The sequence below is a fragment of the Dreissena polymorpha genome, chromosome 6, assembly GCF_020536995.1.
Source record: "Dreissena polymorpha isolate Duluth1 chromosome 6, UMN_Dpol_1.0, whole genome shotgun sequence".
Classification (NCBI taxonomy): Eukaryota; Metazoa; Mollusca; class Bivalvia; order Myida; family Dreissenidae; genus Dreissena; species Dreissena polymorpha.
This window is the reverse complement of record NC_068360.1, coordinates 60,377,246-60,397,474: the sequence shown is the minus strand read 5'-3', so window position 1 is coordinate 60,397,474 and position 20,229 is coordinate 60,377,246. Positions and strand designations below refer to the sequence as shown.

The 20,229-nt window shown below is 35.8% G+C and overlaps 1 protein-coding gene across 5 annotated transcripts in view; it reads left to right on the top strand.

The window, feature by feature from the left end:
- LOC127834236 (paired amphipathic helix protein Sin3a-like) overlaps positions 1 to 20,229 on the top strand; it is a 66,130-nt gene that overhangs the window by 42,555 nt on the left and 3,346 nt on the right. For all 5 annotated transcript variants that reach the window (XM_052359914.1, XM_052359916.1, XM_052359913.1 and 2 more), the window contains exons 18-27: positions 1,226 to 1,409; positions 1,694 to 1,802; positions 6,964 to 7,077; positions 7,789 to 7,929; positions 9,338 to 9,474; positions 11,438 to 11,621; positions 14,029 to 14,198; positions 16,537 to 16,719; positions 18,996 to 19,171; positions 19,655 to 20,132. In XM_052359914.1, coding sequence (XP_052215874.1) covers positions 1,226 to 1,409; positions 1,694 to 1,802; positions 6,964 to 7,077; positions 7,789 to 7,929; positions 9,338 to 9,474; positions 11,438 to 11,621; positions 14,029 to 14,198; positions 16,537 to 16,719; positions 18,996 to 19,171; positions 19,655 to 20,132 — 1,876 coding nt within the window. The remainder of the gene's footprint in view (positions 1 to 1,225; positions 1,410 to 1,693; positions 1,803 to 6,963; positions 7,078 to 7,788; positions 7,930 to 9,337; positions 9,475 to 11,437; positions 11,622 to 14,028; positions 14,199 to 16,536; positions 16,720 to 18,995; positions 19,172 to 19,654; positions 20,133 to 20,229) is intronic.

Sequence of the window (20,229 nt, the reverse complement as noted above, 5' to 3'; positions counted from 1 at the left end):
TGAACATATGCTTATATTACGCCTCTTGTAGGAAAACTTTAAAAATCTACTTGTCCATAACCGTATGGCATAGGGCTACCAAATTTGGTATGTAGTGACATGTAATAGTTCTCTTCTTAGTTTGTTCAAATTATGCCCCTGGGGTCAAATTTGAAACTGCCCCGGGGTCACAAAATTGAATATATGCTTATAAAGGGCTTATTTTGTGAAAACTAAGTCTCTTGTCCATAACCATTGGGTCTAGGGCTACCAAATTTGGAATGTAGTGACATCTTATTGTCCTCTATCAAGTTTGTTCAAATTATGCCCCTGGGGTCAAATTCGACCCTGCCCTGGGGGTCACAAAATTGAACATATGCTTACATGGAGTCTATTTTGTGAAAACTTTAAAAACTTCTTGTCCATAACCATTGGGCCTAGGGCTACCAAATTTGGTATGTAGTGACATCTAATAAACCTCTACCAAATGTGTTCAAATAATGCCTCTGGGGTCAACTTTGACCCTGCCCTGGGGGGTCACAAAATTGAATAAACGCTTATAAAGCGCCTATTTTGTAAAATCTTTAAAAATCTTCTTGTCGAAAACCATTCAGACTATGGCTATCAAATTTGGTATGCAGTAACATCTTATAGTCCTCTACCAAGTTTGTTCAAATTATGCCCTTTGGGTCAAATTTGACCCTGACCCGCGGGTCACAAAATTGAACATTATATACGCTTATATCTTGCTTATTTTGTGAAAACTTTTAAAATATTCTTGTCCTTAACTCTAGGACCTAGGGCTACCATATTTTGTATGTACATGTAGTGAGATATAGTAGTCGTCTACAAAGTTTGCTTAAATTATGCCCCTGGTGTTAAATTTGGCCCAGCCCAGGGGGTCACAAAAGTGTACATGTGCTTAAATAGGGTCTATATTTAAGTATTTGCACATGCAGAGAATATTTGTTTCAGCCTTTTTTCAGCAGTGGAGCGATACAGGGCCATCATAGCCCTCTTGTTCTACTCGTGTTTCAGGGGTGTTTTTTCTTATTCTCAGATAACGTTCAAACTGTTAATTATTATTAAATTAAAATCAAGGCCTTCCCTTAGGTGTAGAGTTTAAAAGCCCTCACTTCCAAGTCTTGGATATTGTTAGTCTTGGGCTATGTCTTTTTGGAATATTGATACTTCATTTATGCAATTTTTGGAAAACAGTGACCAAAATTGATGGAATTTTCTTTAGGTTAAAAGCCAAAGAAGAAGAATGGAGAGAGGCCCAGCGAAATTTCAACAAAATCTGGCGTGAACAGAACGAAAAATATTACCTGAAGTCTCTAGACCATCAGGGTATCAACTTTAAGCAGAATGATATCAAGGCCATACGTTCTAAGGCACTGCTGAACGAAATTGAGACCATTTATGACGAGGTAGAGGATTTCCTCTGTGGACATTATTGCTGTAGATTGTGTTGTAAAAATATAGTCCCAGGTCCAGATTTGTTTCCCCTCAAAAACCGATTAAAGTCCCTGTCTCTACTTTCTAGTAGGGTCATGAAAATAAATCGAGAGATTGATCCAGTGCCTCTGTTGCTATATGATTGTTGTTGTTTTGAATTAAAGTAGTTGATGTAGAACATAAAACATTTTTTAAATGATACCTACCACTTAATATAAAAACAGTTTGCTTCTTCACTATCATCTATTTATTTCAGCGTCAGGATACAGACGCAGGCACTCCACATCTCAGCTATGTCTACAAAGACAAGTCCATCCTGGACGATGCCTCTGGGCTCATCATTCATCACATGAAAAGACAAACAGGTAACACTGAATGTGCTTTTAGTATCTGTTTTACAGAGCTTGCAGTAATTTGAAAACTGGAATTATAAACTTCCAAACATATTTTGAAAGTTTTGCTTTTTTAGTTGTGACATTTTGAAAAGACTTCAACACAATATCTAAGCATTTCAGAATAATAATGAAAATTAAATTCAAATTTTGTTTTCAGTCAGCATTTGTTTAAGAATTGTTTCTTGTGACATTTTATTGATTTCTTGCTACTAGTCAATTTACAGATTCTGGATCTCTTGCATTAATGTCTATTCATACATTAGGCACACCCAGAAAAAATGCTGGTTAAAAAAATTCCCACAAATTTTCTAGATTTCAGAGCCATTGATATAAATATTTAAGAAACCATATATATGAATTCTCTCAATTTTAGAACCACTGATAGTTATGATTTAGAGACCCAGAGCCACTGATAGATATTATTTAGAAACCCAAAAGGATTCTCTGTAATTTAATTTCAGTTGGTAGTTCTATCTTAGAAATCCAAAATCCTGACAATTCTCTGTTCTTAAATGCAATTTATTATTATGCCCCCTTGTAAAAAGCTAGGGTGTATTGCTTTACACCTGTGTGTCGGTATGTTTGTTGGTCATTCACATTTTTTTGTTTCCAAGTAATGTGGCTTTGACCTACAACCTTACAAGATAAGGAAAGGACAAAGCCTTCAGATTTTGTATTCAACAGTTCAAAAGTCAAGGGCTTGTAACAGTAAATTCTGAACACGATCTTAAGAATGGATTGACCTATGAAAAGTCTGATAGGTTAAGCATAATTTGAATTATAAGCAATACACCTATTGATTTTTAGCCAGAGGCCAGCGGGGCTTATGTCATGGTCCTGTGTCCGGCGTGCGTGTGTGCGTCCGTCTGTGCGTTAACATTTTCTTTAAACATCTTCTCCTAAACTACAAGTCCAATTCTGATAAAACTTTTCACAAATGTTCCTTGGGTCAACCTCTTTCAAATTTGTTCAAATTATGCCCCTGGGGTCAAATTTGACCCCGCCCCGGGGGTCAATAAATTGAACATATGCTTATATAAAGCCTATTTTGTGCCAACTTTAAAAATCTTCTTGTCCATAACCATTGGGCCTAGGGCTACCAAATTCGATATGTAGCGACATTTAATAGTTCTCTACTTTGTTTGTTCAAATTATGCCCCTGGGGTCAACCTCTTTCAAATTTGTTCAAATTATGCCCCTGGGATCAAATTTGACCATTCCCTAGGGGTCACAAAATTGAACATATTCTTATATTGGGCCCATTTTGTGCAAACTTTAAAAATCTTCTTGTCCATAACCATTGGGCCTAGTGCTACCACATTTGGTATGTAGTGACATTTAATAGTTCTCTACTTTGTTTGTTCAAATTACTCTACTTTGTTTGTTCAAATTATGCCCCTGGTGTCAAATTTGACCCTGCCCCAGGGGGTTTCAAAAATGAACATATGCCTATTTTGTGCAAACTTTAAAAATCTTCTTGTCCATAACCGAAGGGCCTAGGGCTACCAAATTCGATATGTAGTGACATCTAATAGTTCTCTACTTAGTTTGTTAAAATTATGCCCCTGGGGTCAAATTTGACCCTGCTCCGGCCCCCGGGGGTCACAAAAATGCACATACACTTAAATAAGGCCTATTTTGTGCAAACATTAAAATTCTTCCTGTCCATTACCGTATGGCATAGGGCTACCAAATTTGGTATGTAGTGACATCTAATGGACCTCTACCAAGTTTGTTCAAATTAAGCCCCTGGGATCAAATTTGACTTTTCCCCAGGGGTCACAAAATTGAACATCTGCTTATATTGGGCCTAGTTTGTGCAAACTTCAAAAATTCTTTTGTCCATAACCATTGGGCCTTTTTCTACCAAATTTGGTATGTATTAAAATCTTACAGTTCTCTACCAAGTTTTTTTAGCTCACCGATTGCTCAGGTTTTCTCATATTTATATAGTAAAAAAAGCTTGTGAACACTCTAGAAGTCACATGATTTGCCCAATCATCATAAAACTTGGTGAAAAGATTGGTTTTATATATATCACATAATTAATGCCATAATTATTGCCTTTAGATTGTCCAAATTTTCATTATATTATACAAAATCCTTGTAAACACTCTAGAGGTCACAATTTTGTTTCAGATTTTATGAATCTTGGTCATAATATTTTTTTTTTGTTAGCAAAGTTTGATGTTTGGTAAGGGGGGGTCAACTCAAAATATAGGTCACCAGGTCAAATCTTACAAAAACAAAAAAACTCCATATGCCAGAGTTTTGGTTCAATAATGATGAAACTTGACCAGGATGTTTGTCTGGACATTATATCTAGGTCAAGTTTGACGTTTGGTAAAGATTGAATGAACTGACTCCTCTTAGGTGAGCAAACTAGGGCCATCTTGGCCCTCTTGTAAATTACTAATGATTCGTTGTTCCATTTGTGAATTGTGACTCATGAATTGCGGATATGATTGTCAATTGCTCAACGATCCATATATATTTCTGACCATTTTTTAATTTTCTTAATATAAGTTATGAATTGATCGTAGAAGTCAAATGTATTACTTAATTAAATACATTTATAATTATAAAGAAATAATCTTTAGATTATCATAATATTCTCAGGCCTGTTGGTTTTAGGAATGTGTGGGTTGTTAATTATATTTTGAGATGATTGTTTACAAAGAAAGATGCTACTATTGTACTTGTTATAAATGTGTGAAAGGCTCTAAGAAGGAACCAGAGATTATTAACCCTTTACCAAACACTAACAGGATTTTACGGGTTTGTAGCTGACGACTTTATAAATAATTTTGAATTAAGGAACTTTCATTAATCTTATAGAACATGCGTAGATTTGATCTTCAGCATCTAAAAATATGTGAAATAGAAAGAACGACAATATCTTTTGGAGAGATAAATGTACCTACGTCATAAGCAAAGCACCTGTGCGAAAATTCCCAGGCTTTTTAGTCTGTTTAGTTAACACCGTAGTAACGTTTTCCATCTATAAAAATGCTCACCCTTCCAACTTTAAGCGCCCAGTGGGATGAGGGATAGAAAGAGCAAGTCACATGCTTGAGTACATTTCAATCCATGCGCATTGCACGCTTTTTTCGCATAAAAGAACAGTGGAGCGATACAGGGCCATCATGGCCCTCTTGTTAGGTAACACTGTCAAAGGTGAAGGTCGTATGGGTTTATAATAGGTTATTTGTTTTGGCACTATATTTTGAGGATGCTTGACCTACAATCATGCACATAGGTGTAGTGATTATAAACTGGAGAAAAAGAAAAGAAGACTCAATACAATTTAAGGTCAACCAGTTAAAGGTCAAGGTCATATAAACTTAAATCAAGAAATTGATTTCTGCATGATATCTATAAAACGTATTGACCTATTATCATCTAAACAAGTGAGCTTTTTACTTTTGATGGAATAGTGAAGCCTATTGATTTTGAGGTCAAAGGTCAATCCCTAAGGGGCTTGTTACAGGAAATAAGTTTCCACACATAATCTTAAAGCGGGTATATATGATTTTTTATATGTGTTTAATTGTAATATATTGATAAAATATGTTACAATAACACAAAATAGGCAAGAAAAATTATACATTAAAGCCGAATTTCATCAAATGCAGCAAAGACAAATTAGCGCCCCGAGCCGATAGTGACGTACATATTTTCCTACAGTTACCGAAGCATTCGTCTTTGTATTATATACCGTTAAACTACGAGGGGTGTTCCAGAAGTTCGTGGATTTTCGCTATAACTTATTAGTTTGCTGGTAAAAGTCAATGAAATTTACATATTATACAAACCAATTATCACGGACTTTATATATAAGCTAAAAATGCATGAATTCCATAAAGCCTGTTTGAAATGCGTTGCCATAGAGACCTCAGTAACGACATGCGGCGCACGCTTGTATTTTATTATAAGTATGAGCGTTACGCGAATTTAAATTTGGTTGAAATGTTGTTGATAAACAGAATTTACGGCAAATTTCACGTTACAGCGCCTAAGTCCTCCTTACAGCCCGGATTTAACCCCTATGTACTTCCGTGTCTTCCCGGAAGTTAAATCACAGTTGCGCGGTATTCGCTTTGCAAGTAAACAGGAACTTACAGTTGCAGCAAAGCGAATCGTGTCGTCTTTTGACGCTGACTGGTATAGAGACACTTTTGACAAGTGGATTTCCCAACACATAAAGTGCATTCGCGTTGGAGGTGATTATGTGGAAAAGATTTGACAGTTGTTAACTTCATAACGTCATTGACATTGAACAGAAACGTTACACGTGCGTCGGTGTGCGCATTGTGCACATGTTTAAATCTCTGATATACATTTATTGTTTTATGTATTTCCATGATATTTGGAGAGTATATTTGGAAAGGACGAAATATTCTTAACATGCTATTTGTTTGTCCATTTATGTTACCAAATGAAAGTTATAGCAAAATCCAAGAACTTCTGGAACACCCCTCGTAAGTTTAGATGCACATCGTACATGTATGGTATACATGCTGGCGAATTCGGCTGTACAGCCGTTTTCAATTTCAGAATTAAATATCTGGCTTATTTCGCATTTTGCGACACATGTTCTTCTTAACTTTTATTTTAATTTATATTGAAATATATATATAATAAGTTTTTTACACAGTTTATATAAATTCATAAATATTTGACATAATCGTATATACCCACTTTAAGAGCTGTTGTACCAATGAACATGTGATTATGCAAATTGGTTTAGTGGTTACTTGGGTGGACAGAAATATGTAACTAAATTTTAGGTCATCAGATCAGAGGCCAAGGTCACAGGGGCTTGTATATTGAAGCTGGCTTCTGCATGATATTTAGTGAATTATTTCACCTGTGATCATCTAAATTTCTGTTCTGATTACTTGGGAGCAAAAAAAGATAGCAATTGACTTGTAAGGTTGCAAATAGGTCACGTGCTTGTGATATGAATAATTCTTTCACACAAATTATCTAGTGATTTTTTGTAATAATTTAAACAAGTATGCATGTTAGTCTTGTTTGATGATGACTCTTAATTATTTTCAAATCAAGAGCTCAAAGGTCAAGGTGACAGGGTATATGGGTTTATTAAGCATCTCTTGTTTTATTTCAGGAATCCACAAAGATGAGAAACAGAAGATCAAGGTTTTACTTAAACAGTTTTTGCCAGACCTGTTCTTCACTGCAAGACAGGAACTTAGTGATGATGAGATGGAAAAAGATGATGGTAAGCAGTGACTAAGCTGTTTGGTGTTGAACCTACTTGTATAAGCTATTTGACATTAATAGCATGAGAAAGCAAGGATCACTAGCCTGTTTGGAACCTCTGCTTGTTTTCAGAATACTCCCAGACTGGGATTGAAAGTGAGACCATATCTACTGGGTCACAATTTCTAACCAGTTTTTAACGAAGTTTGCATTGACCAGCTTTGATGAAATCTTGTATTTGGTATGCTTGCTTGGAAACCTAGCTTGGGATAACATCAACAATCAATTGAAAATGTTCAATATCAATTAAAAGTCTTGTGAAGTCAATGAAAAATGGCATACAATGAGAATGGGCATAGTTTATATATTTTGTGTTCTAGAGGGAAGTAGCCATAGAAGAATGTTTTTCATTCAACTATAAATCCTTAACAATGCATTAACAATCATGCAAAATTTATTAAAAGCATTTTATTATCAAATTTAAACTCAGGTCAAATCAAATAAAAACCATTTAATCTGATTTAATCAATTTAAATCATATAAAATCACATTGAAATATTGTTTGATGCTTTTTTTTGCAGAAAAATGTACACAGGGGAATTGAGGACTATTTATATGCCCATTGAAAATTGCATAAAATCATGTTAAAACTCGAAAATCAGTGCTTTTGTTTGTTTGCAGAAGAAAAGGACAAAAATGTTGTAAAATAAAATGCTGTTTTTTTTTGCAGAAGAAATGGACACAGACGAAGGTGGGACTGATCGCGATAAGGACTCCAGATCAGACAGTGAGAAGTCGGACAAGAAACGATTGAGCGACACCGAAACACCAACAGTCCGGGTCAAGACAGAGAAAACTGACAGTGCTTCAGGTATTGTACAATTTTACATGAACTGTATTCTGTCTATGTTGACAACCGCAAGAAGACACTTTTTCCTGCCTCTAATTATAGCAAGTTTATTAAGCACTAGCTTTCACATGAAATTTTAAACAGATATGCTGTGTACTAGGCAGAGCTCCAGATAAAAATTTGGTTAAATTCTTATTTACTCCCTATTTTAAAAATGAATTCTTATTTTACGCCCTATTTATAAAAGTAATGATTTTTCAAAAATATATTACCAAATAATTGTGTATTCATGGTTTTTGACACATCAATCATTTCAAATTTTGGTTTATAGTCTTGGAAAAGCCTGTCTTTCCTTTTGTTTTTAACTGCTTTAGATTCAGTCGTTTACGCAAGAGCTTATACATTCATCAATTATTGACGAAACCATGCTTTGGGTATTTGGTTCATGAGAATCTAATTGAAAGAATGCATGCAGTGTGGATTTTTGAAACTGAAATGGCTTGTTTTGCCCTCCACGCTTCGATACACCGCTTCGGTCAGCCATTTTGATTTTTTATGTAAAACGCTTACTGACACTTCGGCTAAGGTCATAATGGCCTGTTGGTTGCCGTTAAAGTCATATCAAAAATTATATTTAACATTTAATTTTAATGACATTTTGAATAGGTATACAGTATATTACTTGTGTATAAAAATTACAATAAGTGTAATTAAAAGGTACAATAGCAGTAATGACTCGCCTGCAATATTAGGAGAACAGACCGTTTTGCCATTCGACTGTTCTTAGTTTTCCTCACAGCAAACGCTTGAGTGACTTTGACTTAAAGTTTTTATTGAGCGCCTAAATGAGTCAGAATTGGGATGAAATGTTTACCGTATATAATTTGCTACTGGAACTTTCACGCATGTTCGAAAATTTCAAATTCGTGTTTTATTTTTTCAACGCGTTACTTTACGCAAAGATTTTAAATCTAAATCGTTATTTAAGAAAATTAATTGGTTTTTACGCCTTTACGCATGTTATCTGGAGCACTGGTACTAGGTGCATTACATGGTGCACTTAAAGACCCAGGGTGGCCTCTGGAACTGGAAATCTGCTGTACCACTCGCCTAGTTACCCAACTAACTAGTTTCTTTGGGGCAATGACCATGTGGAAGACTCCACGAGCACTCTATACAAATCAACAAGGAAAACTGGTGGGGGTTATATTACAATCTAAAATGTGTGCTGCCCTTTTAACAATGTTATGGACTGGTTTACTTTTCTATAACAAAAGAAGTGATGGTTTTAAATCAAGTTGATAAAATACTTGAAATTTTCAGGCCAGAAATTTCACTTGGAAAAAGGTTGGGCGAATTAAATGTGTTTAATGAAATATTTTATCGTTCCATTTGCTACTAATTTGTTATACTTTTTTATTATAAACAGAGCCAGTGAAAAGCAAAACAGAGACAAAAGTCGAGGTAAAAGAAGAAAAGATGGACACCGGGGATGTCTCAATGGATGCCAGTGATATCAAAACAGAGTCGGAGACAGAAAAAGCAACCCCAGAAGACGAGGAAGATGTAAGAGTGTCTGGCAGCTATTAACCACTTTCAAATTCAACTATAAATATGTGGCTATATGATTTACTAGAATTTTCATAAATAAAATTTGATCGACTGTTGATTGAATGGGACAAAGAGACAATGTCAGTTCATCATTAAAATGGTGTACTGTAAAGACATTGTTATTCAACAAATAATATTTTTGCTGGCTAAGCAGTGGCTGAATTTCTACTCGAACAAAAATTACTTTAAAATCCATGAAATAATGTTCCCATTAAATAGATTTTTTTTAAACTTAATGCCAACAAATCATAATGGTTTTCCTGTATTATTCATAAGGATCTGGATTTAAACTGAAGTATCTGATATAGAAATGTTGTGCAGATATTTACCTTGATCAAACACAAAATTACACTTGTACCAACGCATAAAAGTAGGTAAGATAAACTGGATTCAAATTGGATGTCTGCCTGTCCATCTGTCAGTCTGTAGACACAAGCTTATCCTTGCAAGTTATTCTACACTTCTTTATTGTACAATATGGCAACTTGAAGGCTTTGATCCTTGTTATATGACTTTGTGTGTGCACATTTTAGCATTCTACTTACAGGGGTGTGTCAATGTCCGGATTGTTACGTAAATACAGATTTAAGTAGTCCAAGATTGTTTTTTGAGATGAATTATAAAACCGATTAGTTTGTATGAATATTGTTATAGCTTCCTTGGCATCCCTGAAATTTGTGGTCAGTACAGATTTTGCCCAGTCTTTTATTTATTGATTTCTGAGTGGATAGCGGCTGGAACAGACATGAAGGTTAACGGACAAAACCTCTTCCCTACTTTCCAAATATCTTACAAAATGTTGCAAATGTCCGCCATCTTCATATTTTAAATGATCAAGTAGCTAAGTAAAGCACTGCAATAGCATATTGTTAAGCAATATGTTAACCAAATTATATATTGATAATGTATTTGCGAGGTAACTGGTTTTCATTTTCTGCAGTCAAACGATATGCATACTTTTTTTCATGTGCAAAACAAGTACATGTTTCGAAGTATCCTTTTGGGATACAGTATTGTTTGTTGATTTTAATTCATTTTGGATGTTCTTTACAACATTTTTATGCTCCCCCAAAATTTATTTTGGGGGGAGCATATAGTCGCCGCTTTGTCTGTCCGTCCGTGCACAATTTTTGTCTGGGCTATTTCTCAGCAACTAATGACAGGAATTCAATGAAACTTTATGGGAAACTTCACTACCAAGAGGAGATGTGCATATTATCAGCGGGTTCTGGTCGGATGATTTTTCACAGAGTTATGGCCCTTTGAAATTTTTCATTAACTGTACATATAGTGCAATTCTTGTCCGGGCTATTTCTCAGCAACTAATGACTGGAATTCAATAAAACTTTATGGGAACTTCACTACCAAGAGAGGATGTGCATATTATCAGCGGGTTCAGGTCGGAGGATTTTTCACAGAATTATGACCCTTTGAAATTTTCTTTAAAAAAATTCTTGTCCTGCCAACTACTGTGCCCTCAAGGCGTTTCCTTTTATCTGAATATATAATGCAATATTGTGACAAAAAAAAAACTTCGGGGAGCATCACCCGTCTCCGACGGTTTCTTGTTATAGAATGATGAAAACACATGGGGTGATGAGGATTGTCTGGTTTATAATATTTCACATTGTACTCACCTGAAATTGCAACAAGAAAGACTTTTTTTTTAAACAATAAGCTAGGATTTCCCCCCATAGAGGCTCTGCCCTTGATTCCCATGGGGACCTTTTGGCCCTAGACCCTGGGCTTGATTTTCCAGATTTTAATTTTGGGACAATTGACACCCCTGTAAATAAAAAAGAAAAAAGATATATGCCTTTTTCCGCTTAGACATTCTATAACAAAATACTTAAATTTTGCACATGTGGTATTTTTTTTGTCACTATTGTGACCCATTCTAATTCTATGTTATTTTCAGGACGATGTGTACACTCTGTTCTTCGTCAACAACAACTGGTACCTGTTGTTCCGCCTGCACCAGCTACTGTGTGAGAGACTACACAAGATCTACGTGCACTCACAGACCATTGCAGAGGAGGAGGCCCAGTGTAGGAAGGATAGGAAGGAGTCCACCGCCGTAGCATTGAGACTGAAAGCTCCTAGTATGTGGCTTGGTTTTGTATTTACTCTTTTGCATGCCCTAAATGGAATAAATATTGCTGAAAGCTGTTAGTAAGTATGTTGCTCTTTATTTTGTTTTTCATCATATATCAGGGGTGTGATTTTTCCGCGGATTTCCGCGGATCGGGTTGTCCCAGGGGTCACTTCTGAGATTCGCGTAAATTCGTTAAAAAAATGTGGGGGAGAGGGGGTACCACCGATTCTGCGGACGTATTTCATAAGCGGCCCGAAATATCCGCGGCCCGCGAAATCTCTCCGCATTTTACACTGGTAGATTATGCCTAAGCATTTTTAAAACGAGCGATATCATTGGCTGTCCAGGGGTGTCAATTTTCCGGATTATTCCGGAAATCCGGATTTGAGCCGTCCAGGGTTGATTTTGAGGTGAATGTAAATTCGTCCAGGGTTGATTTTGAGGTGAATGTAAATTCGTCCAGGGTTGATTTTGAGGTGAATGTAAATTCGATGAGTTTGTTTAAGGGGGGTGGGGGTAGGGACAAAATTCTTTTAGTGCGGGATCATTTCAGAACGAATATTGTTATAGCATCGTCGGCATTCCGGACATTTGCGCTTGGTACCGATTTAATTTATTGATTTCTGATTGGTAAGCGGCTGGCACTGACATGAGCAGTAACAAAGTAAAGCACTGCAATATCATATTTTAAAACAATATGTTAATCAAATTATATATTGACTGCGTATTTGCTAGGTTACTGGTAACTGGTTTTCATTTTTTGCAGTCAAACGATATGCATATTTTATTTCATTTGCAAATGATGTATCGGGACATGTTTTCGGACAGTCGTTTTCGGATACGGTATAGTTTGTCGATTTCAATTTAATTTTGCAGTTCTTAATATCATTTGTTTAGAATGACAAATACACATGCGGTGTTATGGATGGTTTGGTTTATAATATTTCGCATTGTACTCACCAGAAATTGCACCTAGAAAGACTATAAAAAAAGAAAAATAAGCTAGGGCTCGGGGGGGGGGGGGGGGGCCCTCTCTTCCCTTTATCCTAAGGCCTCAGACTCTCGGCTTAATTTTCCGGATTTCAAATTTAGGACAATTGACACCCCTGCTGTCGTTTCCCAATCTTTAAATTAAAATCGGTTTCTTAAAATGTGTTTGGTATATCTAAGCTGATTCGTTTGCAAATGGCGCCGTTGTGAAGCGAAAATTAAGATTATTGAAGTGACAAATAGCAATCGAATCAACGACTGACATCATATAGTTTGATAGTTATAATGAAATGTGTCAACAAAAAAGACTACGTTTTAGATACAAGCAACACATATTTTGTTTAGAAATGTGCATAGTGAATTTGTGTCACGGAAACCAGTGTTTGCAAATTGGATTTCAGTCTACTCGCGAAGTAAAACAATTTAAAAGAGTATCGTTCGAACATGAAAATAGACAAACATGATTTGATTTATATGTTAGTGGATCTGTGTATATTCAGATTCATGCGCATATTCTGCTTTATTATGTTTGTCACGCTGTTCAGTTAACTGAAATAGCATTGAACTGAAGATGTGAAATGCAAGGTATTGAAAGGTAAACAAATTAAATATATTAATTTAACTCAGTTTAATACATCATTAACACAAGGAGAACACTCAAGTATGTTTGTTTATATTTAGTCTATTTACTGTAATTCAATACATTGAAAAACTGCTGCTGTTGATCACAATAAATACTGTTTACTTTGCATCCTCAGTATGTTAAATGTGAAGTTTAACAGGTTTTTATAACAAAATATCGTTATGAAGTTCAAGAAATTGTTGTGAAACCAGAGGGGACTTATGGTTTGCACTCCGTCTGTCTGTCAGTCCGTCACACTTTTCTGGATCCTGCGATAATTTTAAAGTTCTTCATATTTTTTCATGAAACTTGAAACATGGATAGATGGCAATATGGAGATTATGCACGTCATTTCATTTTGTTCCTATGTCAAAAATTCTGGTTGCTATGGCAATAATTTAAAAAAAAAAATTTTTTTTACTGACAATGGTTGAGTTCCACCGGTAGGGGACCATATTGCTTGGCAATCTCTTGTTTAAAGGTTTGTCATTGCGTTATGCACGCCATTCGCGTAGTCAAAATAAGTGGACAGAATGTTCCTCCCTTCGACTTTGCCTCAAAAATTGCAAAGTTTTTATAGCTGAAGCATTGAGATTGAAAGTTCCAAGTTAGATTCTTTTTTCTAAATTTATGTTAAAATTAAACCTAAAATAATGTTATGCTGCTTGTCATAGGAAACATTCTTTTACTTTGATTCTCATTTTCAAATAATAACAAAAGATATTATTTTTAATTAGAAACTGATTTTGTATTATCAGTTTTAATTTATACATTTATTGAAGTATTCCTTGATTGCTTTCAGGTGAGATTGAGCCGGATGAGTATTTCCCGTACTTTCTGGACATGGTGAAGAACGTGTTGGACGGAAACCTAGAGAGCACGAGTTACGAGGACCAGCTGAGAGAGATGTATGGGATACATGCCTACATTGCCTTCACCATGGACAAGCTGGTGCAGAACATTGTCAGACAGGTGGGGAAGGAGTAGAATTTCCAATGTTAAAAAACCTTTTGCAACTTGTCAAGAAATTTAGTCAATTTAATACGTATGTATACCAAGAACATCTGGGCAATTTATTCCCTCTTAGAGTCGTTAAATCAACTCACCCGTTTTTTATGTCGAGCTAAAGTTTTTCTGTTTTCAAACAGGATCTCTGTCTGTAAATTTGGTTAATTTTATTTGTAAACATCAAGAAAATCTTGACAATTGATTCCCTTTTGGGGGCGTAAAATTCCACGCACCATCTTGAATTTACTACTTAAAATTTACTCTTGGCATGTAGGACATCAGAAATCCTAGCTGGATTCAGTGCCCCCATTATCTAATGAGTGCATTTATTCTGTAACAGGTGCTTGTCTGGAAGTGATGCGAGTAATACTGTGTTAAAACTTGATTCTATATAATGCATTCCTAACAGTAATTCTCCAGTAAATGTCTGTGCACAAGTGGTTAATATTTAATTTTAAGCGTTTCATCAACGACAAAATATCAAAACAGCTAGATAATCATACTTTATTTGAAGACAAGTAAAATAGGTGGAACTTTGTGCAACTACGTAGTAATTAATGGTGTATTAATGTTCTCAGCTAGTAACACTGCACTGCTACGTGCTTAAAGGCCTACACCCATGCTTAGGAAATGGTGTAGGAAACCCTCTATAGTTAAACCGGAAGAAGACAATATAGATAAAGACAAGATATATAATTGTAGACTGATACACTATGTGGTATACCCCATGAAGGAGCCAGACATTCCTTAAACTAGGCCTTTATCATGTGTTTACACCCCTGCCTCTCTCCCTTAATTAGCCATCATCCTCCCATGAAATGTTCATTAAATCACACACAGTGAATGTCCTGGGTTAGTAGTCACCAAAGACTTATTGGAAATCTTTTCTTAAGTTGAAGTGAACATTTCTGATCACATTATTTATGTCAAATTAAATTGTTTCCCTTAAAACATGTAACATCCCTCATGTTAGTAGATATTTCTTGTTAACAGCAGTTTAATGTATTAACACCTTGTACCACCTCTCATGTTAGTAGATATTTATGCCCCCCTTTGAAGAAGAGGGGGTATATTGCTTTGCTCATGTCGGTCTGTCGGTCGGTCGGTCTGTCCGTCCACCAGGTGGTTGTCATACGATAACTCAAGAACGCTTGGGCCTAGGATCATGAAACTTGGTACATTGATCATGACTCGCAGATGACCCCTATTGATTTTGAGGTCACTAGGTCAAAGGTCAAGGTCACGGTGACTCGAAATAGTAAAGTTGTTTTTTTTTAATGATAATTCAAGAATGCATACGCGGCCAACAGGGCACACTCTGAACAATATTACTGAAGCAATGGTCTGTAATCCTAAATCTATAATTATCAGTCCAATGAAACATCATCCTTTTAGTAAAATACTGTGGATCAGTAAAAATATTATCAGAATATGATATTGTTTGTATATTTTGTATATTAAATATTGTGTTAATGTTTAATTTTGTTGATTAATATAAATATAAGCAGGACAGGGGAGGTAATACACTACAGGGGAAACAAATGCAATAAGTTAAAATTTATTGTTACAGATTTGCCTCCCTTGTAATATATTTAAATTTTACCAAATGTAAGGCTAACTGCATTTTTGTAATGCATACTACTACTACTACTTCTACTACTACTACTACTACTACTACTGCTGCTGCTGCTGCTGCTGCTGCTGCTGCTGCTGCTGCTGCTACTACTACTACTACTACTTCTTCTACTACTACTACTACTACTACTACTACTACTACTACTTCTACTGCTACTACTACTACTACTACTACTACTACTACTCTACTACTACTTCTACTACTGCTACTACTACTACTTCTACTACTACTACTACTACTACTTCTACAACCACCACCACCACCACCACCACCACCACCTTTCAGTGACAAAAAACGTATTCACACAATGGCTGCTACTAGGGGGGCATGCATGTTTTACAAACAGCCCTTGTTCTTGTTAACAGCAGTTTAATGTATTAACACCTTGTACCACCTCTCATGTTAGTAGATAGTTCTTGTTAACAGCACTTTAATGTATTAACACCTTATCACTAAGAATCTGAGACATGTGCAATTGTGAAGTTCTGATTATTATGCCCCAGGATCGAATGATCGGGGGTATATTGTTTTTGGCCTGTCTGTCCGTCATTCTGTCTCCAAACTTTAACCTTGGTTAAACTTTTGCAATATTGCAATAACTTTTGCTTTGTAAATCTGGGCCCTGTATAAATGGTGTGTACATGAATTTAATGTTGCTCTTGGTAGCTGCAACACATTGTGGTAGAAGAGAACTGTCACAGAGTGTCTGAACTGTTCAACGATGAGCGAAGGAACCGCGCTACTGGGGGTCGTATTGCTACACGTCATCAGCGACAGCCAATGGAAAACAGCTATCAGAAGAGGGCAGAGCAGTGCTTGAGCGAGGAAAACTGCTTTAAAGTGACTATAGTAAGTGTTGTTACTGAGCCGCTTTAAAGTGACCATAGCAAGTGTTTTTAGCTCGACTTTTATATATGAAATATATATAGCGGAGCTATCCTATTCGCCCCGGCGTGAGCGTGCGCGTTGGAATGTTCAAGTTTGCGTACCACCTCAAATATTTTCTAAGTCCCTTGACATATTGCTTTTATATTTTGCATATTTCTTTACCAACATGATCCTAATCTATAAAACAAGAGCAGACAACTGTATCAAGTATTTTGACATAATTATAGCCCCTTTTATACTTAGATAATTGAACATTTGGTTAAGTTTTGTGTATTGGTCCATTTTACTCCTTAAGTATCATAGTTATTGCTTTCAGACTTGGTAAACTCGCTAACTATCGTAAAGGGACTGTATAGGGCAAGTTGCATAACTCTGGTTGGCTTTTTAATGGAATTATGGCCCTTTTTTGTCTTAGTAACTTTGAATATTTTGTAAAATTTTGTGTTTAGATCCACTTTACTTCTAAAGTATCAAGGCTATTTCTTTGAAACTTCAAATACTTTCTTACTATCATGATGGTACTGTACCTGGCAAGTTGAATTTGACCTTGACCTTCAAGGTCAAATTAATAAATTTTGCTTAAATTTAACAATTATGATCACATTTGATTCATACTTTGACAAAACAACACTTACCTGACATACCACAATGGACTCCACACAAACCATCCCACACGCCCCCCCCCCCCCAAAAAAAATCTTTTTTTTCTTATTTTTTAAAGATCATCTATTAATTGACCACACACACACATTATACCCCCCTCTCCATGATGGCTTACGTTATACTGTCAAGCACTCGAATAGTCGAGCGCGCTGTCCTCTGACAGCTCTTGTTGTTCTCACACTTCCCCTATTTCAGCAGCACCCTGTACCTTATGAGATCTGAACCTATACAAACTTAATAATAAGGCTCAAATTTAATTACTTTTCCTAGTACAAAACCGATAATTGACTTACCAAAGATTTGATGGACAGTCAGATCACCTATGAAGTTATCTTCATTTTCTAGCAACATTAAAGGATGAAAAAGAAAATTGTGAGATTTTCTTATTACAATTATAATCATTTTGTTTGTTTTTACATGATTGTACAGTACCACAGAATGCAGTGTTACTAGGGATATTTTTAGGCGAACAGGGCCTGTGTGCTCAAAATTTAAGCCAGTTAAGAGCTAACAGACGTTAATTTTTGGATCAAATTATTTGTGTCTTTACTGCTAACCCTCTAATATATGTGTTAACTGTAAACACATTTGTTTGCTAGAATTATTTGACAATGTTTGATAATAACTTCTCTTTTATTTGAGCCTGAAGTTAACAGACTGCTACCTTGGGCATTGAAGTTTTGAGCAACAGGGCGGAAAAGACAGATTGACTTTATGCTTAATTTGTAAATATTCCCCCTCCCCTTCAAATTTTTAGTACTTATGTTGGTCTATTTCCAGTACAAATGTTGATCTGTTTCCAATACAAATGTTGGTCGATTTCAAGTACAAATGTTATTCTATTTCCAGTACAAATGTTGATCTGTTTCTAGTACAAATGCTTTTTGTATTTCCTGTACAAATGTTGTCTATTTCCATTACTAATATTGGTCTACTATTTTCAGTACAAATGTTGGTCTGTTTCCAGTACAAATGTTGGTCTGTTTCCAGTAAAAATTTTGATCTATTTCCAGTACAAATGTCTGTCTGTTTCCAGTACTAATGTTAGTCTGTTTCCAGTACAAATGTTGGTTTATTTGAAGTACAAATGTTGGTCTGTTTCCAGTACAAATTTTGGTCTGTTTCCAGTACAAATGTTCGTCCTATTTCCATTACAAATGCTGGTCCTATTTCCCATACAAATGTTGGTCCATTTTCATTACTAATGTTGGTCTACTATTTCCAGTACAAATGTTGCCTGTTTCCAGTACAAATGTTGGTCTGTTTCCAGTACTAATGTTGGTCTGTTTCCAGTACAAATGTTTGTCTGTTTCCAGTACAAATGTTGGTTTATTTGAAGTACAAATGTTGGTCTGTTTCCAGTACAAATTTTGGTCTGTTTCCTGTACAAATGTTAGTCTGTTTCCAGTACAAATGTTCCTCCTATTTCCAGTACAAATGCTGGTCCTATTTCCCGTACAAATGTTGGTCCATTTCCATTACCAATGTTGGTCTTATATTTCCAGTACAAATGTTGGTCTGTTTTCAGTACAAATGTTGGTCTGTTTCCAGTACAAATGTTGGTCTGTTTCCAGCACAAGATGGAGTGCCGACTGAGCATAGAGATGCTGGACTCGGACCATGAGCCCCCTGACGACCCCGTGGAGGTGGAACGCTGGAGCGAGTATGTTGAGAAATACGTGAACAACGAGGACACTGCCACTGAAGAACTCAAGGAGATGCTCAACAGGAAACCTGTGTTCTTAAGGAGGTAGGTGTATTGACTCCGTGGGTTTGTTGTTGTTGTTTTTTGTGTTTTACTTTATGTTTGTGTAGCTAAAAAAAATTATGTTTCTGTCTTTACAAAAAAAATTACAGCATTTTCCTGATTTATCATGTTATGTATTAAACTTTAAAAAAAATTTGCTACATTCTTGAGGCATATATAAATGCAAAATATATACCTGCCCTATTTGCCTGCCCTTGAACATTGCTGACTAAGTCTGCACAGGCATCAATCACGTTTCAGATTATATGTGGTTTTGAAGGCTGATTGATGTCATATTAATTATGCTAATATTTTAATAATTTCATTGCATCAAAGATATGACATCATTTAACAGCAAAATTATTAAAAGTTTTCAATTATTTTCACTTTTTTTTCACTTTAAATCACTGGAATCGCACTAATAACTACCAAATTAAAAAAGTGCAACTTTAAATGCATGAATAAAATGCCACTTGGTCCTTTCAGAAATGTACGGCAAGTTCGTAAGAAAAACAAAGAGCAACAAGGAGAAGAGGAGAAGGCCAAAAGAGATGACTCTGATAAAATGTCGGAAAAAAGCAGTCGATCAGTGGGTGGGAAATCAGACAAAAGCGATAAAATGCAATCCAATGAAAAGGAAAGAGAAACCAAAAAGGAGGAAGGGGAGAAAGAAGAAATGGATATTGATAAGGAAGAAAGCAGTACAGATAAGGGTAACAGGCATAATGAAGATAGAGATGGGGATGATAACGCGGATAATGAAGATGACAATGATGATGATGACAAAGAAGATGATAATGACGATGATGAAATTATAGGGAAGAAAGGTCCGAGGTCGGGAAGAGAGATTGATATTATTGACAACACAGAATGCAAGTTTAACGTTAATTCCTTCAAGCTCGTCTATGTGATCAATAGTGAGAGCTACCTGTACAAGCGCATGGCCTTGAAGCGGGCAAGGGAGGTAAGTTGGGAACGTCTTTCGTCATCAAATTGGGGATTTGAAATGTGTCTTTGAAATTGGCAATTTTTCCTTGAAATAGAGAAAAGTATAATTGAGT